General features: G+C 44.6%; 1 protein-coding gene across 1 annotated transcript in view; it reads right to left on the bottom strand.

Moving 5' to 3' along the window:
• The window catches only part of LOC144597930 (potassium channel subfamily T member 2-like), a 475868-nt gene that overhangs the window by 119855 nt on the left and 330640 nt on the right, over nucleotides 1-25373 (bottom strand). The window contains exons 25-27 of the mRNA XM_078407745.1: nucleotides 16628-16729; nucleotides 13548-13631; nucleotides 2292-2420 (exon numbers count right to left, since the gene is read on the bottom strand). Coding sequence (XP_078263871.1) covers nucleotides 2292-2420; nucleotides 13548-13631; nucleotides 16628-16729 — 315 coding nt within the window. The remainder of the gene's footprint in view (nucleotides 1-2291; nucleotides 2421-13547; nucleotides 13632-16627; nucleotides 16730-25373) is intronic.

Below are 25373 nucleotides of genomic sequence, written 5' to 3'. Positions count from 1 at the left end.
AGACAGGTCCCGCAGTCGGGATCGAACCCGGGTCTCTGGCGCTGTAAACGCTGTAAGGCAACAACTCTACCACTGCGCCACCACCAGTATTATACCCTCTCCTCTCACTACAATTAGACTGAAGAAGGGTCCAGCTCATCAAAACATTGCCAGTCTATATCTCCCTCCACAGGTGCTGCCACTGACTTCCTCCAGCACTTTGTATTTTATTCACGATTCCAGCATCTGCAGTTCCGCATGTCTCCAGCTAAATGATAAAGCTGATGTGTTTTATGGGGCATACTTTATGAATTGAGTGTGTGCAGTGGAGCAAAGGGACAGTGACAAATCTAAGCGGATCCATGCAAAGATAAAATGAAAGCACAAAGTTTATTTACTTGATTCAGATCCAAGTTTGACACAGATCTGCAGCCCATCCACTTCATCCCCACACTAACCTTTCTGCCCTGGGCCTCTCCATTGCCAGAGTGAGGCCACAGGCACATTGGAGGAACAGCACCTCATACTCCGCTTGGACAGCCTACAACCCGAACGGTGTGAACATTGAATTCTCCAATCTTAGGTAACAACCCACCCACCCTTTTCTGCACTCTCTGTCCAGTTCCACACCCTGGTATGAACCCATTCCTCTGACCATCCCCCTCTAATCTCTTTCCGCATTCCCTCCCCGCTGTCCTCTCTCATCTATATCCTTCCCTCCAGCTTTATCTTTCACTTCCTCTCTCCATATCTGACATCCTTTCATCTCCTTTTCACCTTTGGCCATTGTCACTTATTTTACCCATCTGCCAATCAATCCCCTCTCCCTCTTCACCTGTATCCACCTATCACTTGCCAGGCTTTGTCCCGCCCCGACCTCTCTCTTCCAGCTTTCTCCCCCGGTAGTCCAATCAGACCAAAGAAGGGTCCCAACCCGAAACGTCACCTATCCATGTTCTCCAGAGATGCTGCCTGACCCGCTGAGTTACTCCAGCACTCTGTGAAACGTCACCTATCCATGTTCTCCAGCGATGCTGCCTGACCCGCTGAGTTACTCCAGCACTCTGTGAAACGTCACCTATCCATGTTCTCCAGAGATGCTGCCTGACCCACTGAGTTACTCCAGCACTGTGTTTAGCTCGATTCCAACACCTGCAGTTTCTTTTGTCTCCACTATCACGCACTTTCAATACTGCTGTATCTACGTATCTCTGAAGAAGGGTCCCAACCTGAAAAGTCACCTGTCCACGTTCTCCAGACTTGCTGCCTGACCCGCTGAGTTACTCCGGCACTCTATGTCTTTCTTTCAACAAAGAATTGACAGGCCCTCTAAACTTTCTATGTTTATATTATTTAATCAAAAAAAATCCTGCACATTTAATATTATTTCATCAACAAAATTCTGCATATAGAAACATATAAAATTTTAAAAGGACTGGACAAGCTAGATGCAGGAAAAATGGTCCCAATGTTGGGCGAGTCCAGAACCAGGGGCCACAGTCTAAGAATAAAGGGGAGGCCACTTAAAACTGAGATGAGAAAATACTTTTTCACCCAGAGAGTTGTGAATTTGTGGAATTCTCTGCCACAGAAGGCAGTGGAGGCCAATTCACTGGATGAATTTAAAAGAGAGTTAGATAGATCTCTTGGGGCTAGCGGAATCAAGGGGTATGGGGAGAAGGCAGGCACGGGTTACTGATTGTGGATGATCAGCCATGATCACAATGAATGGCGGTGGTGGCCTGTAGGGCTGAATGGCCTCCTCTTGCACCTATTTTCTATGTTTCTACGTTTCTGTGTTAATGGCAAAAACAAACAATCCTCATTTGGAAGAACCTCAGTGGCAAAGCAGAAGTAATGACAACAACAGAGAAAGAAGTGGGAAGAAAAGCAAAAGACTGTCGGTGATCAAGTATAAAATAAAAATAATATATTTTTATCGCTGATAGAGAATTTTTTTTAAAATAAGTTGCCAGATATGCATAGGGCAGTGCATAAGATTGGAGTAGAACCAATGATATATTTTGTATGCAGATTCTGCCTGGATTTTCCTAATATCTAATTTCAGCAGTAAATAACACAGATATTACCATTTAAATGCAATGACTCACGTTTCAAATACGCACTAAAGGGGAAGCTACCGGCTCGTATAGAAGCAGATTCAAATTGCAAATCCTTAAATAATGCTGGAAGTAAAATTCACTGGTTTGCGTATATAAAACAGCCTAGGAGATGTCTTGCACATTTTCAAACTGAGCAACAGATGATGTCAATTAAGAGTAGAGTTCGTGCACATTAGCAGAAGGTCGTACCTCTGATGTTGCGAGCTTTTGTGTCTCTGTGCGATAGATGCCAATGGGGATATCGCCTGAGGACGAGCAAAGCTTCTGATACAGCCGGCCGTATGTCCGGATCCACAAGTCATCCTCTGTGATCTTCATCTGTGTGAAAAAGAGCAAGACCGCTCAGTAAACATGACTTTGACATTGGCCTGCAGACTTCTCTGCACTTGTCCGGACGCATTGCAGTTGCCGAGTTTAATTGGACACAATGATGCTTCAAGTGGAATCTGTTCAAGGGGAAGGTAGGTATTTTCATGATTCATCGCCACAAAGCAGCCTTGAACGTGTGTTTGATTATGCTTTTCCACTTCAGTTCATAAATCTCTCAGTCAGAGGATCAGAAGTGGGGTATTTGGCTCACCGAGTCCACTCCGCCATTCAATCATGGCTGATCTATCTTTCCCTCTCAACCCCATTTTCCAGCCTTCTCTCTGAAACCTTTGACACCCTTACTAATCAAGAATCTGCCAATCTCCACTTTAAAAATACCCAATGACTTGATCCCCACAGCCGTCTGTGGCAATGAATTCCACAGATTCACCACCTAGACTAAAGAAATTCCTACTCATCTCCATTCTAAAGGTACATGCTTATATTCTGAAGCTCTGGTCCTAGACTCTCCGACGAGTGTCTTGTTTTTGTTGACTCTAATTAGACACAAGGATGGTTTAGGTAGAATCTGAACAAGGGAAAAGGTAAATTAATAATTCATCATCACAAAGATACTTTGATCTTGAATGTGATCATGTTTTTATTACAAGCCTTCTATCGTTAAGTGGCCATTGAGGAGACACCCGATATTAGTATATAAAATGATGACAGGTATAGATGGGGTAGACAGCCAGAACCTTTATCCCCAGAGTGGTAATGTCAAATATCATAGGAAAGTACAACATAGGGACAGGCCCTTTGGCCCACAATCAGAGTGTCAGAACCTTCTTCCCAGGGAGGAAGTGCCAAGGACTAGAAGGCATAGCTTTAAGGTGAGAGGGGAAAAGTTTAAAGGAGATGTGTGGGGCGACTTTTTGTTTCCCCACAGAGGGCGTTGGGTGCCTGGAACACTCTGCCGGGGGTGGGGGTGGAGGCATTTAAGAGATGTCTGGATAAGTACATGGATATGCAGGGAATGGAGGGATATGGATTATGTGCAAGCAGGTAAGATATCAAGTTGGGCACAGTCAGACATTGTGGGCTGAAGGGTCTGTTCCTGTGCTGCACTGTTCTACGTTTGAAGATTACAATTAAAAATAAAAAGACTGAAGGCAACATCATGCAATATACCCCCATTGAACAATCCCAACACTGCTGTTGAATGCAATAACTGTGAAGACAACTTTCCTGTTTGTGTGCTGGACGGCTCCATCACTCTATAGGTTTAGTGGAATATGGACCAAATGTGGACAAATGGGATTAGCTTCAATGGGGTTTGTTGGTTGTCATGATAGCATAGAACCAGTGAGAACAGGTGATCGATGGTCGGCATGGACTCGGTGGGCCAAAGGACCCACTTCCAAGCTAATTCTTTCAATCTTATCATGACTTGACCCAAAGGTTCGTTTCTTTTTTTGTTTGTTTATTATTGCCATGTACCGAGGTTCAGTGAAAAGTTTTGTCCTGCCTGCGTGCCATCTAAACAGATTAGATAATACCATGCATAAAAACAATCTTCATACCCAAGTACAATAGATAGAGCAAAGGGGAAGATACAGAGTGCAGAGTATGGTTCTCAGCACCTCAGAGACAAAGTCCAATGTCCACAATGGGGTAGAGGTGAATCGGACAGTACCCAAGCTTGTGGAAGGGCCGTTCAGAAGCCTGATAACAGAGGGGAAGAAGCTGTTCCTGAGTCTGGAGGTGGGTGCTTTCAAGCTTCTGTACCTTCTGCCCGACGGGAGCAGGGAGAAGGAGGAATAAGTTCAATACAAACTACGGGTTCTGTCCATATGGAGTTTGTATGTTCTCCCCCGTGACCCGTGTGGGTTTCTCGGTGGGCACAGTCTTTCCCTGCCATATGACTCTAACGTGAGTTTAGTGTCCTGACTTGAATGAATAATTTACCAAGTCACAGTGGAGGAGGCACAGCACATTTCTCACCCCATTGTTAACTCCAATCAAACTGGGGACTGTTTTGCAATGCAAACACAGGAGCTGATGTGAAGCACCATCTCCTTACATTGATGGAACATCAGCCCTGGGTTTCTCTCCTTGTTTTCTGAAAAGTCAAGATGCAGCTATTCAAAAATAGTGATGGACAAATGTGTCACCTTCTGCAATTTATGTGTCCCAGATACAAGATGATTAACAGTCGGACTGACAGACAATCAGGCAGAGAACTGTGATTAGCAGTGCAGCTGTTCACCAAAAAGATACCTCCGGTCCTCTCCATCAGTCGCCCAAGTGCACATAAACTTGGCAACATGGACATGTCTATTAAAGCCATTCACCGGTGCATAGTTAATCTTTGCTTGGATGGTAGGGGCTATTTTCCCTGTGATTTTTTCCATTGTAGAAACAATAGTCCAGCACAGTATTGCAGTGGTAGAGTTGCTGCCTTAAAGCACCAGAGACCAGAGTTCAATCTAGACTACAGGGTCTGTCCTTATGGAGTTTGTATGTTCTCCCCGTGACCCGTGTGGGTTTCCTCCCACACTCCAAAGGCATACAGGTTTGTAGGTTAATTGGCTTTGGTAAAATTGTAAATTGCCCTTAGTGTGTAGGATAGTGCTAGTGTACAGGATGATCACTGGTCAGCGCGGACTCGGTGGGCTGAAAGACCTGTTTCCACGTTGCATCCCCAAAGTCTAAAGGTCTGATCGAGCTCCTGCTGATTGAATCGTTACTGTCTTCAGAGTTTACGCTTTAATAGCTAGCTCTTCGAACAGCGCTAAGGAAGGCAGGAGAGGTCATGATTGAATGCTTGATAGAATTGATTGAAAGAAATAGCATGGAAACAGGTTCTTCCTCCCACACTTCAAAGACGTGTGGGTTTGTGGGTTGATTGGCTTCTGTGAATTGCCCCTAGTATGTTGGATAGAACAAGTGTATGGTTGATCGCTGGTCGGCATGGACTCGGTGGGCCAAAGGGCCTGTTTCCATGTTATATCTCCAAACTAAACTAATCTAAACTATAGATAGATAGATAGATACAAAAAGCTGGAGTAACTCAGTGGGACAGGCAGCATCTCCGGAGAGAAGAAATAGGTGACGTTTTGGGTCGAGACCGTTTTTCAGACCCTTCTTCTAAACTATAGTAATGGGTAAATTTTAGTGTTGAGGTGGGTGAGTAATGGAACTATTGTAACAATTACAAATCGGATTTTAGCAATATTATCAATCTAATATTCTTGTTCAAGACAGCTATTATTGACTATGATTATACATTAAATTGGAAAGTAACTTTCTTTTTGTCTCATAATATTTAATTAGCTCCACATTATTTCAGATGGTAGTGGGTCCTCCGGGCATAATATCGGCTTGGCATGTTTGGTAAAGATATTAATTGAACACCAGAGGTTTGTGTATTCAAAATCAAAACTTAAGAACTGTTTGGACAAGCACTTGAACTTCTAACCTCAGCAATCTTGGTGTCATCTGTAAAATTACTAACCCACCCACCTAGGTTCACGTGCAATTCCATTTCTAGTTGCAGAGTTGGAAACAGGTCATTCAGCCCACTGAGTCCACGCTGCCCAGTGATCGCCCGTACACTATTTCTATCCTACACACTAGGGACAATTAACAGAAACCAATTAACCTACAAACTTGCACGTCTTTGGAGTGTGGGAGGAAACCGAAGCACCCGGAGAAAACCCAAACATTCACAGGAAGAGCGTGCAAACTCTGCACAGACAGCACCTGTAGTCAGAATTGAACCTGTGTCTCTGGCGCTGTAAGGCAGCAACGCCACCGCTGCGCCACCGTGCCGCACCTCTCTCTAGACGCTCTCTCTGCTTAAAACTATCCTCCCTCAACCTTCAGCTAGGACATATTGGGACATAAAAATGTGGAAGAGATGCATTTAAACTAAATGCACCACATAAATCTAGAAGCACGAACCTCCACTTCATGCTGCTGAATAAAATCAATTTTTATACCGTGCACTGTGGACTTGGACTTAAGTTTTATTAATGCTGCAAAGCACTGGGATGGAATCCTCCTACAGCCTTCAACACAGTTGTTGCAAGATACTGCATTAAAATTTGGAGTACGGTTCCACATTATATTAGTACAATACAACAGGGACGATCCGTATGATTGATATATCGTCTGCCCCATCTTTTTAGCTTTGAAGTATTGTACTGGTGCAAGCTCAAAGTGTGGGATGTTCAGAAATAGCCACTGCTGAAAGTGCATTGTAAAAACGTACAATCTGAATTCCCTCATTAACACAGTACATTCATCACTAAATAATTGTTACACCAAGTCTTTTTTTGTTCTTTCTCCCACCCGTCCCCTTCCTCATATATTCCCTCCTCTAGCTGCACATGTCACTCATCTTCTATCCTGATGACCTTATCTCACACTCTCTGCATACTTGAGTATGGTATTATTCAAAACAAGGGATTTCACTGTGACATGCCACATGTGATAATAAAATGTCAGCCAATCAATCAATTATCGGTCAATCAGAACCCCCCCCCCCCCCCAACATGTATCCACCTATCACTTGCCAGTGAGTCCACACAGCCCTTTCTCCCTCTCCCCCCTCCTCAATGACCCAACCAGATCTGCACTCTATTTCTCCCCTCTTCCCCCACCTCATTTTTTCCTCTGTCTTCACAGTTGGCAACTCTTCAATCCTTTTGGCTCACACCTTTTTACTCATCTTTGGCCTTTGTCCCACCATCTGCTTGTCAACCCCACCCCCCTCCCCATCACCTGTATCCACCTATCACTTGCAAGGTTTGTCCTGGCTCTCCTCTCTTCCAGCTTTTGTTCCTCCCTCCCTCCCCCCTCCCTTACAATCGGCCTGAAGAAGAGTCCCAACCGGAAAAGTCCCCTACCCATGTTTTCCACAGATGCTGCCTGACCCTCTGAGTTATTCCAGCACACTGTGTCTTTTCTAGGCAACCAGCATCTGCAGTTCCTCGTGTCCCCACTTTAAATATATTGAGAAATTCCCCTGGCCTGCATCAAATCAGCTTTCAGCTTTGGCAAGGTAGTAAGAACAAAATTAACCAGCTCTTTCCAGTAAATACAAAGCTTTTCATATCTGTAGCTGTTCTCTGCTGCTTAAATTGACAAGTGCTTATCTACACCAAAGGTGTAACACCTCCACTCGCTGTTTTGGTTCCTTTTATTTGTTGGTTAAACTTCAAGCTTTTGATGAGTGAAAAAGCTTTCTTCACGTAAGGTCACTGAACAGTGAATAGACACAGGACTTATTGTTATCTAGCGTTCTCAGATAGAAACCGAGGCTAAAAACATACAATAAGGATTCCGAATGAAAATGTCCCTTTTCAAAAGTTAAGCCTCTCTGGTGAAGACTGGAACAGATTTTGGTTTTGAAAATTTAACATGCTTTAGACTTTAGAGATAAAATGCCTTCAGCCCATTGAGTCCGTGCCGACCATCAATCACCCTGTACACGAGCCCTATCCTACGCACTAGGGACAATTTACAATTTTCACCAAAGCTAATTAACTTACAAACTTGTACATCTTTGGAAACCAGAGCACATGGAGAAAACCCATGCGGTCACAGGGAGAACGTACAAACTACGTACTGACAGCTGTCTCTGGTGCTGCAGAGGCAGCAACTCCACCGCTGCACCACCGTGCCGCCCCATGCTGTGATTATATGGTTAGGGTAAAGGTAGTGCCTCCTGACATTGTGTAGAATTGGGTGCCCAGGAGAAGCAAGAGAAAGGTGATCTACATTCGAATAATGGGTAGATTCAAGGAACTGCAGAAGCGTAGTACACAAAATGTAACTTAGTTGCTCAGGCAGCAACCAACATAATCAATAACCTGTCCCACCCCGGTCATTCCTTCTTCTCCCTGCACCCGTTCAGTAGAAAGTACAGAGGCTTGAAGGCGCACACCACCAGACTCTGGAACAGCTTCTTCCCCTCTGTTATCAGGCTTCTGAGCAGGACTCCCATAAGCGAGGGTACCGTCCAATTCACCTCTACCCCATTGTGGACATTGGACTTTGTCTCTGAGATGCTGAGATCCATACTCTGCACTCTGTATCTTCCCCTTTGATCTATCTATTGTACTTGGGTATGAAGACGGTTTTTATGCATGGTATTATCTAACCTGTTTAGATGGCACGCAGGACAAAACTTTTCACTGTACATGGCAATAATAAACAAACAAAAAAAGAAACAAACCCTTGGGCAAAGTCATGATAAGATTGAAAGAATTAGCATGGAAGCGGGTTCTTCACCTCGACCCCATTGCGGACATTGGACTTTGTCTCTGGAACTGGTGCGCTACAATGCATTTGCTTAATGGTGGTTCGTTGTTAAAGCGACCAAGAAAGATAACAAAGAACTAATGTGAATGGGTTTTTATTTCACAAACTGCTGGAGTAACGCAGCAGGTCAGGCAGCATCTCAGGAGAGAAGGAATGGGTGATGTTTGGGGTCGAGACCCTTCTTCAGTCTGATGTCAGGGGGGCGGGACAAAGGAAGGATATAGGTGGAGACAGGAAGACAGTGGGAGATCTGGGAAGGAGGAGGGGACGGGAGGGACAGAGGAACTATCTAAAGTTGGAGAAGTCGATGTTCATACCGCTGGGCTGCAAGTTGCCCAAGCGAAATATGAGGTGCTGTTCCTCCAATTTCCGGTGGGCCTCACTATGGCACTGGAGGAGGCCCATGACAGAAAGGTCAGACTGGGAGTGGGAGGGGGAGTTGAAGTGCTCAGCCACCGGGAGATCAGGTTGGTTAAGGCATACTGAGCGAAGGTGTTGAACGAAACGATCGCCGAGCCTGCGATTGGTTTCGCCGATGTAAATAAGTTGACATCTCGAGCAGCGGAAACAATAGATGAGGTTGGAGGAGGTGCAGGTGAACCTCTGTCTCACCTGGAAAGACTGTTTGGGTCCTTGGATGGAGTTGAGGGGGGAGGTAAAGGGACAGGTGTTGCATCTCCTGCGGTTGCAGGGGAAAGTACCCGGATCAATGATCGGTGTGGACTTGGTGGGCTAAAGGTGTAAGAAAGAACTGCAGATGCTGGTTTAAATCGAAGGTAGACACAAAATGCTGGGGTAACTCAGTGGGACAGGCAGCATCTCTGGAGAGAAAGAATGGGTGGCGTTTCGGGTCTAGACATGCTAAACTACAAAAAATGATTGGGGCAATTTGCTAAGAACTATATTCTACACTCTGTATCTTCCCCTTTGCTCTACCTTGAGTTGTACATGAATTTGAGTTGATTATATTTATGTACACTAGTATATGATCTGATTGGATAGCATGCAAAAACAGCTTTTCGCTGTACCTTGTTTGACAATAATAAACCGAAACTTGACAGAAGTATATAAAATAATGGCAATTATTTCTGGTGCTATGTAAAATTCTAAAACATAACCAGATAAAGATTAGAGTCATAGAGTAATACAGTGTGGAAACAGGCCCTTCAGCCCAACTTTCACACAACAGCCAACATGTTCCAGCTACACTAGTCCAACCTGCCCTCGTTTGGTCCATAGCCGTCCAAACCTGTCCTATCCATGTGCCTATCTAACAGTTTCTTAAATGTTGGGATAGTCCCAGCCTCAACCACCTCCTCCGCCAGCTTGTTCCATACACCCACCACCCTTTGTGTGAAAAAGTTACCCCTCAGATTCCTATTAAATCTTTTCCCCTTCGCCTTAAATCTATGTCCTCTGGTCCTCGATTCACCTACTCTGGCCAAGAGACTCTGCATCTACCCGATCTATTCCTCTCATGATTTTATATACTTGATTGATGAAACATTTTGGATAGAGTGGGGAAATTAAGAGATTTAGGGGGGAGAATAAAAACGAATAAAAGTGAGCACATGGAAGAAGTACTGTAGATTCTTTAACATTATGAGAGGTGTAGAGAGGGTAATCTGTCAGAAACTTTTCCCCAAGGGTGAAAATGTCAAAGACTAGAAAGCATAGGTTTACGGTGAGAGGAGCAAAGTTTAAAGGAGAGTGAATGTTTTTTTACACAGAGGGTGGTGGGTGCCTGGAACGCGCTGGTGGAGGCAGATATGATAGTGACATTTAAAAGACTTTCAGAACGGCACATGGAAATGCAGGGAAAGGAGGGATATGGATTATGTGCAGGCAGAAGAGATTAGTTTAATCTACCGTCACTTACGACATGGACATTGTGGGCCGAAGGGCCTCTTCCCATGCTATACTGATCCGTTCTATGCTCTAAAGTTCCCCTCCAACAGGTTCTGTTGGAGCTATAACAGAATCCTGGAGATGTCCATGGCAGTACAATGGTTTAGCGGGTGGAGCTGCTGCCTCACAGTGCCAGAGACCCAGGTTCCATCCTGACTATGTCCGTGTGGAGTTTGCAAGTTCTCCCTGTGACCGCGTGGGTTGCCTCCGGGTGTTCCGGTTTCCTCCCACATCCCAAAGACGTGCGGGTTTGTAGGTTAACTATCCTCTGCAAATTGTAGGGAGCGGGTGAGAACGTGGAATAACATAGAACTAGTGTGAACGTGTGATCGATGGTCGGCGTGGACTCGGTAGACCAAAGGGTCAGTTTCCTTGCTGTATCTCTCTACACTCTAAACTCCCAAATTAGGCCGCAATATTCAAACAGCAGAAATACAATTTAAAAAAAGAACACAATCAGGTGCAAATCTGATTTTTCAGAACTACTAGATACAGGTAACAATGCATTAAAAAAGAGCTCAGAAACCTACATTGGTGCACTGGATATTATGACATGCACTTTCAACACACAAATGATAAAAATATGAGCTATTGAGCCCATTCAGAAATTACTTAGCAACAGTGAACTGAGTCACATTGTTGCTTAGTTACCAATCAGGGCTCTCCACCAAGTGCTTTTGAACATACTTTCTTACAAGATTAAACCTGCAAAAAGCTATAGTTTGCAACTGCCCAGGCATTAATGTGAGAGACGTAATAGAAGGGACAATGTTTGCTTATTGGCAATTCTTTCTTCAGGAAAACACGACGCCAAATTGAATAAGCAAGAGAATGGATTCACCAGGATGTTACCTGGGCTTGAGTTACAGAGAGAGGTTGTGTCGGCTGGGACTTTTTTTCTTTGGTGCTGGGAAGGGTGGTAGTGGAGGCAGATATAATAGTGGTTGTACTCTATTGAAGCGTACATGATCACGAGGGGCATCGATACACTGAACGCTTGTATCTTTTTCCTGGGCAAGAGGATTCTAAAATTAGAGGGCACGCTGTGGGCTGAATGGTTCATTGATCAAGGAGAGTTGGGCTGAACGGCCTGCTTCCACGCTGCGTGACTCTCAGCACGTCATTGGAACTCAGCACGCCATTGGATTTACCCCATTGAAAGAAGGATGTGGAGGTTGTGGGAGAGGTGCCAAAGTGTGCTTCCTGGATTAGAGGGTGTAAGCTGTAAGGAGAGGTTAGACAACTTTGGATTGTTTTCTCTGGAGCGTCAGAAGCTGAGAGAAGTATATACGAGTATATAAAATTAAGAGAGGCATAGATAGGGTAGACAGTCAGAACCTTTTTCCAGGATAGAGATATCAAATACTAAAGGGCATAGTGTTAAGGTGAGAGGGGCAAAGTTTAAAGGGGAAGTGCAGGGCAACTTTTTTTTACACTAATGGTGGTGGGTGCGTGGAACACACTGCCTGGGTTGGTGTCGGAGACCGATTCTATAAACGGCATTTAACAGGCTTTTTAGATAAGCCCCCATCCCAGAAGCTCCTGTTCCTGTCTCAATTCTTGCTATTGAGGGCGTGTAGCGTAGGTTTACTAGGTTAATTTCCGGAATGGCGGGACTATCATATGTTGAAAGACTGGAGCGACTAGGCTTGTATATGCTGGAATTTAGAAGGATGAGAGGAGATCTTATCGAAACGTATAAGATTATTAAGAGGTTGGACACGTTAGAGGCAGGAAACATGTTCCCAATGTTGGGGGAGTCCAGAACAAGGGGCCACAGTTTAAGAACAAGGGGAAGGCCATTTAGAACTGAGATGAGGAAAAACTTTTTCAGTCAGAGAGTTGTGAATCTGTGGAATTCTCTGCCTCAGAAGGCAGTGGAGGCCAATTCTCTGAATGCATTCAAGAGAGAGCTGGATAGAGCTCTTAAGGATAGCGGAGTCAGGGGGTATGGGGAGAAGGCAGGAATGGGGTACTGATTGAGAATGATCAGCCATGATCACATTGAATGGCGGTGCTGGCTCGAAGGGCCGAATGGCCTCTTCCTGCACCTATTGTCTATTGTCTATTGTCAATGCTGTTGGTCAAGTTGATGTTGTTAAGATGTCTGGAAACGTGAGGAAGTGCAGATGCTGTCCCATCTCCCACCCTGCAGGGGCACTGTCCCCTACTCTCAGTGTCACTGTCTCCACCGCATCTGCTCTCAAGGTGAGGCTTTCCATTGTAGGATATCCGAGGGGTCCTCTTTCCTTCGTGAGTGTTGTATCCCCCCCCTGCTGTTGTGGTTGCCTCCCTCACCCGTGTCTCCTCTGTGCCCCGTAGTTCTGCTCTCGCTCCCCCTCCCCCGAGACTGAACCAGAATAGAGTTCCCCTGGTCCTTACCTTTCACCCCACCAGCCTCCACACAGCCAACACATCATCCTCGGACATTCCCATCACCTCCAACCTGATCCCACCGCCATCAAACATCTTCTCATCCCCACCCACTTCCCGCGGAGACCACTCCCTCCACTACTCCTCGGTTCCCTCATCCATTTCCACCCAAGAGTCCCCTCCCCAGGTATTTTCCCCTGCAACTGCAGGAGATGTAACACCGGCCCCTATATCTCCTCCCTCACCTCCGTCCAGGGACCAAGGCAGCCCTTGCAGCAGAGACAGAGGTTCACCTGGACCTCCCTCTATATTTTTACTCGATGTCTGGTTGGCACTGAGATCCAAATAATCAAACGTCGAAAGTGACACAAATTGATGAAAATCTTGCCTTAAAATTAAGGAGAGACAATACAAAGGAGAGGCATTACTGAGCAGAGGCAAGCTGCCGCAAGGCAGACACCTGGCGATGTTTATGGAACAATTCACGTATTAGGAACTTGTAACAAATGGGTAAATGGAACGTACCGCGCAGAGGAATCCAGAACCCGGCGTTGTATCCAATCCTAGAAGCAGCCGTGTGATAGATATCATATAGTCCTTCACAAATGACTGCAATGAAAACAAATAGCAAACAACATATTACAATGGAACTATTCACCAGAGTGAAAGATCTTGCTGGAATAATATAAGTATTTTAGCTACAGCACTTGAGGTGGCCTTACAGCCCTTCAAGATCACGTTTGTCTCAAAAAAGCAGCCAATATCATCAAAGGCCCACATTACCCTGGCCTGCCTTTGATTGGCGAATGACTTAGAATATAGAACAGTGCAGAAAGTGCTGGGTAACTCAGCGGGTCAGCCAGCATCTCTGGAGAACATGGATAGGTGACGTTTCACAGAGTGCTGGAGTAACTCAGCGGGTCAGGCAGCATCTCTGGAGAACATGGATACATGACGTTTCACAGAGTGCTGGAGTAACTCAGCGGGTCAGGCAGCATCTCGGGAAAACATGGATAGGTGATGTTTCAGGGCGAGACCCTTCTTCACACCCAAGATCTTCAGTCTGTAGAAGGGTCTTGCCCCGAAACGTCACCCAGTGTGAAGAAGGGTCTCAACCCAAAATATCACCGATTCATATTCTCCAGAGATACTGCCTGACCCGCTGAGTTATACAGTACTTTGTGCCCTTCTGTGTATTACCTAGTATGTGCATGTCTTTGTTTCTACATAGAATAGTACAACACAGGAGCAGGCCCTTCGGCCAACAGTTTCTGTGCCAAACATGTTGCCAATATGAACTAATCACCTCTGCCAGCACATGATCCATATCCCTCTATTCCCTGCATATCCATGTGCCTTTCCAAATGCTTCTTAAAATGCCCCTATCGTATCTGCCTCTACCACTCCCCTGGTCCCCACCACCCTCTGTGTAAACAACATGCCCCAAACATCTCATAGTCATAAAGTGAAACAGCGTGGAAACAAGCCCTTCGGCCCAGCTTGCACACACCGGCCAACATGTCCAGCTACACTAGTCCCACCTGCCCATATCCCTCCAAATCTGTCTAATCCATATACCTGTCTAATTGTTTCTTAAATGTTGCCATAGTCCCAACTTCAACTACCTCCTCTGGCAGCTCGTTCCATATACCCACCACCCTTTGTGTGAAAAAGTTACCCCTCATATTCTTGTTAAATTTTTTCCCCTTTACTTTGAACCTATGTCCTCTGGTCCTCGACCCCCCCTACTCTGGGTAAGAGACTGTGGGCATCTACCTGATCTATTCCTCTCATGATTTACACCTCCTTTAAACTTTGCCCCTCTCACTTTAAATTTATGTCCTCTAGTCTTTGGAATTCCACCTGGGGAAAAAGGTTCTGACTGTCTCCCCTATCTATGCCTCTCATAACTGTATATACTTCTATCAGGTCTCTCCTCCACCCCGACACTCCAGAGAAAGCAATCCATGCTTTGAAGCGTATTTCTCAACAGACAAATGCACCTTTTCTCTTGAGGAGATCTCAGAAGCTGAGTGACCAATACAATTTACAATTGATATGTGCAGGAAGGAACTGCAGATGCTGGTTTATACCGAAGATGGATACAAAGTGCTGGAGTCAGTCAGCTGGTCAGAGAGCATCTCTGAAGAAAAAAAGATGGGTGGCGTTTCAGGTCGGAACCTGTCTGTAGAAGGGTCCCGTCCCAAAACGTCAACTATCCATGTTCCAATAGACAATAGGTGCAGGAGGAGGCCGTTCGGCCCTTCGAGCCAGCACCGCCATTCAATGTGATCATGGCTGATCATTCTCAATCAGTACCCCGTTGCTGCCTTCTCCCCATACCCCCTGACTCCGCTATCCTTAAGAGCTCTATCCAGCTCTCTCTTGAATGCATTCAGAGAAATGGCCTCCACTGCCTTCTGAGGCAGAGAATTCCACAGATTCACAACTCTCTGACTGAAAACGTTTTTCCTCATCTCAGTTCTAAATGGCCTACCCCTTATTCTTAAACTGTGGCCCCTTGTTCTGGACTCCCCCAACATTGGGAACATGTTTCCTGCCTCTAACGTGTCCAACCCCTTAATGATCTTATACGTTTCGATAAGATCTCCTCTCATCCTTCTAAATTCCAGTGTATACAAGCCCAGTCGCGCCAGTCTTTCAACATACAACAGTCCCACCATTCCGGGAATTAACCTAGTAAACCTACGCTGCACGCCCTCAATAGCAAGAATGTCCTTCCTCAAATTTGGAGACCAAAACTGCACACAGTACTCCAGGTGCAGTTTCACTAGGGCCCTGTACAACTGCGGAAGGACCTCTTTGCTCCTATACTCAACTCCTCTTGTTATGAAGGCCAACATTCCATTGGCTTTCTTCACTGCCTGCTGTACCTGCATGCTTCCTTTCAGTGACTGATTCACTAGGACACCCAGATCTCGTTGTACGTCCCCTTTTCCTAAAGATGCTGCCTGAACCACTGAGTTACTCCAGCACTTTGTGGCTATCTTTGGCTCAATTGATACTAGTGCATGCTTTCATAAATACCAATCATAAAAGTTTCTATGTGTAAATAGGCGATGGGGTGCATGGCTTTACGCTGCATCTCTAAACTAAAGTGAAGTGTCTGGGTTCCTTTAAGAGCCGAGTGCATCACATGGGCTGACTGTGATTCACTGGGTTACTGACATTTTGTTTCATTGAGAATTCTTGTCTTCAATAACGGATGTTCTTTATTACTAAGTCCTGAACACGCATCAGGACTGAGCCTGCAGACGCCTGAGATATAATCTTTACCTGCAGAAGCCAACATGAATGTAATTTGTACAGAGAATCGTTTGGTGGTAATTTCGGCTTTTTGATGAGGCAAAAAAATCCTAATCATTTAGCCTGATTATACAGCATTTGACATTGTTGGATTCATAAGATGAATGTCAAATCAAATAAATGCCAATCAGCCTACTCCATAAAAAAGGATGTACTAATTTGCAGGATAGGTGCACACATATTCCTCATTTGGCAATGCTCCAAGTCAGCCTGTTTGTATGAGTTATTGACAGCCTATTGGAGTTTGGGATTTGAATGAAAGTGAAGTCTGGTTCTACCTGGTACAGCAGTGTATCTAACATGCTGATGCTGAAGACTCGACCAGCAGCAAATGGTTGGCGGAACATGAATGCCAGGTTAGACCCTTTCTCACGTTCTTTCTGTGGGAGAGAAAGTCGAGCGTTTAGTTGTCATTTCAGCAGAGCAACACTGCCTCTCCCTGGCCACTGCACGGACCACACACGGCAGACCACAGCACAAAGGCAGCTCCGGTTTTAGATTCAGGCTCATTATCCTCACGTGTACCCGGCTGCAGTGAGAGGGTTTCTTTGGCGTGCTGTGCAAACAGATCAAATAATACCGTACACAAACACAATCAAGTCAAACTCAAGTACAATAGGTAGAGCAAAGGGGAAGATACAGAGTGCGGAATATAGTTCTCAGCATTGTAGCGCACCAGTTCCACAGACAAAGTCCAATGTCCTCAATGGGGTAGAGGTGAATCAGACAGTACCCTAGCTTATGGAAGGACCGTTCAGAAGCCTGATAACAGAGGGGAAGAAGCTGTTCCCGAGAACATCATAGAATTTGCATAGAATTGAAGAGATGTTGAAGAAAAACATTTTTTCTTCCTACTGTGACCCTGAGGATTGAGGTAGCTGTGTACCCTATCTTTGCTTCTCATCATTTTATATACTTCTATCACGTCTCCCGCCATCCCCCAACACTCCTGTCTGTACAGAGTTTGTACGTTCTCCCCGTGACCTGCGTGGGTTTTCTCCGAGATCTTTGGTTTCCTCCCACACTCCAAAGACGTACAGGTATGTAGGTTAATTGGCTTGGTAAATGTAAAAATTGTCCCTAGTTGGTATAGGATAGTGTTATTGTGCGGGGATCACTGGTCGGCGCGGACCGAGTGGGCCGAAAGGGCCTGTTTCCGCGCTGTATCTCTGAACTTAAAACAAAACATCCCAGAGAAAACAATCCATGTTTGAAGATGTCAGTGTGTAATTACTTTCAATATGGGTGGCCATTGATTGATTGATTGTTCGACACAGCATTGAAACAGGCCATTCGGCCCACAGAGTCCATGCTGGCCATCGAACACCCGTTCACACTAGTTCTATGTTATCACACTTTCACAACACAACAGCGGCAACATACCGAGCCAATTAACCCACAAGATTTCAGGTTTATTGGATTATTCGCTACGAGAATTGCATGAGAGTTGATGGGACTTAAAGAGAAATGAATATTGAGTAGATTATTATACCTTGATGCCCATTTTTATATTATTTGAAAGTACAGAAATCTATAAAAGCAATTCAATGATACTGATTGCCAAGCTCAGCTGAGATTTGAAGGGAAGAATTATTTTCACAGCATACCACACTGCCTATTTTGTCATTGTCATACTAAATAAAAATACTTGAAAGCAATTTTCTTTGCTACAAGCCTACAGTTTGGTGAGCCCCTTGATGGAGGATTAGCATCACTGGTTTAGTTTGTACTGCCGTTGCCACATTTAATGGAAAACCTTGTTGAACATGCTCTGAATGAGCAACAAAGAAAAGGTCACTATCTGTCCTGCGAGAGTTTTCATATTTAAATGTGATCACGGACCTCTGCAGGTACGTTACAAATTACAATCCTGTTGAATAATTCCACTCCATTACCTGTACCACTGACTATTTAAACTAAAAAAAAAAAAATCACAGCCTAGTTCCAACCAGAAAATTCAAAATTGTAATCAAAAGGGAAAAGACTACAAATGGACATGTATATCATAGAAACATAGAAAATAGGTGCAGGAGTAGGCCATTCGGCCCTTCGAGCCTGCACCACCATTCAATATGATCATGGCTGATCATCCAACTCAGTATCCTGTACCTGCCTTCTCTCCATACCCCCTGACCCCTTTAACCACAAGGGCCACATCTAACTCCCTCTTAAATATAGCCAATGAACTGGCCTCAACTACCCTCTGTGGCAGAGAATTCCACAGATTCACCACTCTCTGAGAATAGTTTAATTTAATATCGATAGTTTAGTTTAGTTTAGAGATAGGGCAGAAACAGGCCCTTTGGCCCACCGAGTCCATGTCAACCAGCGATCACCCCATACACTAGCACCTACGCATTGGGGAAAACTTACAATTTTACAGAAGTCATTTAACCTACAAACCTTTTGGAGTACGCTTTTGGAGTGAGGGAGGAAACTGGAGCACCCGGGGAAAACCCACGCAGGGCATGGGGAGAACGTACAAACTTTGTACAGACAACACCCGCAGTCAGGATCAAACCTGGGTCTCTGGTCCTATAAGGCAGCAACTCTGCCGCTGCATCACCGTGCCACCCTTGATGGATAGGAGAGGTTAGAGGGATATGGGCCAATAGCAGGCAGGTGGGACTAGTGTAGGTGGGGCAACTGGGTCAGCTTTGGCTGAAGAGTCGGTTTTCATGCGGTATGACTCTGTGACTCCACACGGGAGGAAACTGGAGCACCCGGTTTCTGTGACTCTATGAAACCCAGAGGAAACCAACACAGTCACAAGGAGAACATGCAAGAACATTTGGACAGGTGCATGGAGAGGAAAGGTTTAGAGGGATACGGGCCGTACTCAAACAAATGGGACTAGCTTAGACGGGGCTTCTTGGTCGGCATGGACGAGTTGGGACAAGGGGCCTACTTCTATGCCATATGACTCCATGCTGGAAATCAGCTGGAGGGAGAGGTTGGATAAACTTGAACTGTTCTCTTTGGATCGTCGGAGTTGGAGGGGAGAGGGGAGAGAAGAATATAAAATTATAGCGGGCATGGGGACAGGGTAGACAGGACCTTTTTACCCAGGGTGGCAATGTCCAACACGAGAGGGCACAGCTTCATGGTGAGAGGGGGAAAGTTTAATAGAGATGAGCGGGGCAGGTTTTTTGGCAAAAAGAGTGATGGGCCTGGGCAGGGATGGTGGTAGAGACAGATACGATAAATTTAAGGCGGCGTTTGAGAAGCTTTTATGTGGCCATATGGAGGTGCAACGTATAGAGGGATATGGATCGTGTACAGGCAAGTGAGATCAGTTTAACGGCATCATGTTTGGCAGAGACATTGCGGGCTGAAGGGCCAGTTCCTGTGCTGTATTGTTCTACGTTCTGTGACAAAGCAGAAGTGCTCTGCTTATTGTTACTGAGGCTGGTTTTGAAATTCTGGATTTATGTAAGCACTGGGATTAAATTGCCCAGATGGTCTGGTGGAATTCAACGACTGCGTGGAGCAGCTGGACGAACAGAACTTCATGCCTCCATCACAGAAGTAGGTGGGGAGGAATGAATGGGAAATAGGCAATAAATCTGAAGGAAAAAAAACAACAAAAAATAAATTGAAAATTTAAACAAAAATTACAAGGAAAATTAATTGATTGCATATTTTTAAAATAGTTTATGGTCAAAAATAAATTATTTTAAAATAAATTATGGTCAAAACATAACAACTTATCACTGAAATATAATAATTAAAGATGGGGACAGGATGGAAATATTATGATTTAAATCACAATTCTCAAGGTTGTGACTTTCACCTCTGATAAAATGATTTAAGCAATTTATTTTCCCCTTGTGTTTTCTGCTCGTGCCAGTGCTGAAGCTACGATACGGAGCATCAAAGGCGCGAGGACGCGTTTACCAATTGGAACTTATCACCTGCACCAAAGCAGACCGCCTGCTTATCAGCACCGCTATAGATACACGCTGACACTGATAACTTCAGGAGTAACAGATGGTAAATATTCGCTGCATCTGTTACTCGGCCTACCATGAACGATTGCATAAACTCAAAGGGAGAAAGTTTCCATTTCCGAAAACCCAATTTACAATTTAACTTTTGTCTCCCGAAAGAATTTAGCATTGTATTCAGAACTGTGAAGTATTCCGAGTTTGTCCTTTGTAGATATAATGCCTCAGTTCCAAGAGAGTTGGACACTTCTGTTTTCACATCAATGGCATGACTTGATGAATTCTAAGATCTATATCAGAGAAGCTAGAAACTGAAATGTACCCACTGCATTTCACAGTCCGCCAAGCTTCTTCCCGACTGTACAAAGAAGGAAACACAACCTCAAAAGTAAAGGAGTATTTTCCAAGATTCAGCAAAGAATCAAGGATTCACAGCATGTGCTGGCAAACCCAAGAGCTTGACTGATAGATATACTCAAATGAGTAAGATGAAAGCAGATTGAGAACTTAAAAGATTGCGAAAAGCAAAGCAGAGAATTGAACCACAGTCCTTTGGTGGTTTCAACACAATCTCAGCAGTCTGTTCTTTTACATTATTATATAAAGCAAAATTCATTGTCCCACATCAGTCAAACTACCAAGAACGCAACCTGTGAATCCTTAATGATCATCTGAAAAATCTTTCATTCTTTGGTGTAGGAAGGGACTGCAGATGCTGGTTTATACCGAAGATAAAGGAATAGGTGAAGTTCAGTCTCAAGAAGGGTCTGACACAAAATGTCACCCATTCCTTCTCTTCAGAGATGCTGCCTGACCCGCTGAGTTACTCTTACAGGTGACTTTTATACCTGGGGAAAAATCCTATTAAATCTGCTGTTAAACCTTTATTTCTTTTTGAAGTGCTACAGTTCGGCATATATGGGAGGAAGAACCGATGACCTGGGTCACTCCTCATCCCCTGAGGACCGGAGAGGAGGACGGAGGGAGCCGATGACAGCGGACGCGAGGAGCACGGGCCGATAAGAGAGTTAACCGCGGTCTTGCCTTCCACACCCTCAAGGTCGGCAGTGGGAGGCTCCCCCAAGACACAAAGGCTGAAGGTGGCCGGGCAAGGAGAGGGACGATGGGTCACTGGATGGTCTGACGGCTGGAGGCCCTGCAGCAGCCTGGGACTTGCCCGGATCGGCCACTGCTCCAGGAGACCGAGCGCGTGGACCGGACTGGACATTGGTAAAGGCGCCAAAACCTGGCGACTCTTGCAAGCGGCCTCAGTGGACTATTTCTACACACTTTGCACGAATTGGGGATTGTGCTTGGGTATGGAAATACTCTACCGAACTGTATGCAAAAAAATAATTTCACTGTATGTCTGGCAATGTGATAATAAAGCACCATTGACCAAATGCAAATTCAGTCATTAAATATATAATCACTGAAATGGAAAGAAATTAACAAAATTAAAAATGGAACACATTAATTTCTGCTTTGACCACTCCCAAGGGACTTCCACTGACTACAGCAAAGTCTAATTAATATCTGAAGCTGTGTCAATCATGCAGTGATTTAAAACAATGCTTCCAGGTTGATTATTACCAAGACCACGCATGCTTGCATCCACTGCTATCAATCCTCATTTCTAACTTCCTAACAACTGTACCTAACATTAGGTACAGTTTGCTTGAGGGAAAACTGGAGCCCTTGACAATCTTTCTACTTGCAGTTGCATGTTTAATGCAAAATGACAGAATTAAAATAATTTACAGTTCCATGCCACACCATGGTAGCATTTACAAGTCATTAAATAACCGGCACTGTGAATGCTTTGAAGCGAAAGGAAATACATTTCGGAAGCAGGGTTAATGTGCATGTGTTACTAGAATATGGAACAGTACAACTCAGGAACAGGCCCTTCGGCCCACAATGTCTGTGCCGAGCATGTGCCAAGACCAACTCTCATCTGCCTGTTCGTGATCTATATCCCTCCATTTCCTGCATATCCATGCGCCAATCCAAAAGTCTCTCAAAGGCCACTAACATATCTGCCTCCACCACCAACCCTGGCAGCGTGTTCCAGGCACCCACTAACCTCTGTGTGAAAAAAAAACGTGATCTCCTTTAAACTTTGCCCCTCTCAACTTAAAGCTGTGCCCTCTAATGTTTGATATTTCCACTCTGGGGTTCTGACTCTTATAATTTTATATACTTCTATCAAGTCTCCCTCAACCTCAGGCTTTCCAGAGAGAACAATCCAAGCCTGTCCAACCTCTCCCTGTAGCTAATACCCTCTAATCCAGGCAACATTCTGGTAAACCACATCTAACATTTGGCACATACAAGAAAGGGTTACTTTCGAATACTTCGTTCCTGTTCACTGGCACTGATTTAAACATAGGTGCATATAGACGTTGATACAGGGCAGAATCATATTCAGAGATATTGATCCCACTCAATCAATTTTTTTTGCCAGCAATCAATCATTTGACAGCTCTGGGCCTCGACTCGCTGGAGTTTAGAAGGATGAGGGGGGAACTCGTTGGAACTTACCAAATAGTGAAAGGCCTGGATAGCGTAGGTGTGGAGAGGATGTTTCCACTAGTGGGAGAGTCTAGGACCAGAGGTCACAGCCTCAGAATAAAAGGATGTATCTTTAAAAATGAGAGAGGAGAAATTTCTCTAGTCTGAGGGTGGTGAATCTGTGGAATTCAATGCCACAAACGACTGTGGAAGCCAAATCAATCGGTATTTTCGAGGTAGAGATTGACAGATTTTTGATAAGGAAGGGTGTCAATGTTTATGGGGAGAAGGCAGGAGAATGGGGTTGAGAGGGAAAGATAAGCCAAGATTGAATGGTTAGAGGGTGTGAGCTATAAGGAGAGGTTGAGTAGGCTGGGTCTCTATTCCAAGGAGTGCAGGAGGATGAGGGGATATCTTATAGAGGTATACTAAATCATGAGAGGAATAGATCAGGTAGATTCACAGAGTCTTTTGCCCAGCATAGGGGAATCGAGGACCAGAGGACATAGGTTCAAGGTGAAGGGGAAAAGATTTAATAGGAATCAGAGGAGTAACTTTTTCACACAAAAGGTGGTGGGTGTATCGAACAAGCTGCCAGAGGGGGTAGTTAAGGCTGGGACTATCCCATCATTTAAGGAACAATTAGACAGGTACATGGATAGGACAGGTTTGGAAGGATATGGACTGAGCACAGGCAAGTGGGACTAGTGTAGCTGGGACATTGTTGGCCGGTGTGGGCGAGCTGGGCCGAAGGGCCTGTTTCCACACTGTATCACTATGACTCTAGAGTATGAACGTATTATTTATTATTATTATTTATGTACCCTGTCAATTTTCGACAAGAATTATTTCGTACAACCGATTAATGCAGCAACTAACAACAATGGGAACATTTTTTCTTTCCATCCATTTCTAGTCATAACGTTCATTATTCATCTGCGCATTCAGCACATTTATCAAAATCAGAGACTGAAGAAAGGTCCCGACCCGAAGGGTCATCTATCTATGTTCTCCAGAGATGCTGCCTAACCTGCCGAGTTACTCCTGCACTATGCATCTTTTTTAAAATCAAGATGATTACTTCTCCGGGAAAGTTACCACAAAAGAAATGAAAGAAGCAGCTATCATCAATCAACACAAGTTCATGGAGTTTATCGTCATGTTCATGAGTACGGTGATGTATGGACACAATGAAGCATGTTGCTTGCAGTATATGTTTATAATTAAACGATAATATAATTAAACTTGTTCATAATTAGAGATAATGATGCACTTCCACATCGTGACACTTCAGTAAGCAGGCAATAAATGGCCAATGAAGGAGTGAAAAACTAAATCGCACAAAGTTTTTCACCTGTTGAAAATAGAAGATTACAGAAATGGGGAGATTGAGGCCGTACGGAAAGGTAGCTTTTTAAACCGAGATGTTACTAAACTGGGGACTAATGTACGTGAGCAGGATTTTGGACAGTGAAATGGTGTACTTGCAATTTTGGAATGTATGCATTTAACATTAATAAGTATTTATTGTACATGTCTAAGCATATGTTGGTGGAGGCAGATACGATAGTGGCATATCAGAGACTTCAGGATAGGCTCATGCATGTGCAGGGAACGGAGGGATATGGATTATGTGCAGGCAGATGAGAGTTGGTCCTGGCATCATGTTCGGCACAGACATAAACACAGACGATAGAGGGCTGAAGGGCCTGTTCTTTTAGAAACAAGGACATGCAGATGTTGGGTTACAGAAAAAGATACAGTGCACTGGAGTAACTCAGTGGGTCAGGCAAGATCTCTGGACTGGACTGGTCTGAACAAGGATCGCGACCCAAAACGTCACCATTCCTTCTATCCCGAGATAGTGCCTGTCCCTCTGAGTTACTCCAGCATTTTGTGTTTATCTCTGGACAACATGGATAGGTGACGTTTTAGGTCGGGACCCATTTTCAAACCTGTCCTTGCGCTGTACTTTTCTACATTGTATGTTCTATATAAATATTTGCAATATTTCATGACCTCCAGGTTCAGGAACGGCTTCCACCCAGTAACCATCTCAGCTAACACTAACCTCAGCTATGAACTTCTATGGACTGTCTGGTTGTACTAAGTTCATCAGTTTTTTGCAATGGTATTATAGTTATTAGTTAATACAAACATTATCATATATTATTTGTGTATTGTGTTTACGGGCCTGTTTAGCTGCTGCAAGCAAGAATGTCATTGCAGCGTTGTAGATACATTGGAAGGACAGGAAGGCAGATTATTATCTGAATGGTGTCAAGTTAGGAAATGGGGAAGTACAAAGAGATCATCAGTCACTGAAAGTAAGCATGCAGGTACAGTAGGCAGTGAAGAAAGCTAATGGCATGTTGGCCTTCATGACAAGAGGAGTTGAGTATAGGAGCAAAGAGGTCCTTCTGCAGTTGGACAGGGCCCTAGTGAGACCGCACCTGGAGTACTGTGTGCAGTTTTAGTCTCCAAATTTGAGGAAGGATATTCTTGCTATTGAGGGAGTGCAGCGTAGGTTCACTAGGTTAATTCCCGGAATGGCGGGACTGTC

The sequence above is a fragment of the Rhinoraja longicauda genome, chromosome 11 (genome assembly GCF_053455715.1).
Source record: "Rhinoraja longicauda isolate Sanriku21f chromosome 11, sRhiLon1.1, whole genome shotgun sequence".
Taxonomy (NCBI): Eukaryota; Metazoa; Chordata; class Chondrichthyes; order Rajiformes; family Arhynchobatidae; genus Rhinoraja; species Rhinoraja longicauda.
This window is presented reverse-complemented; position numbering and strand designations above follow the sequence as displayed.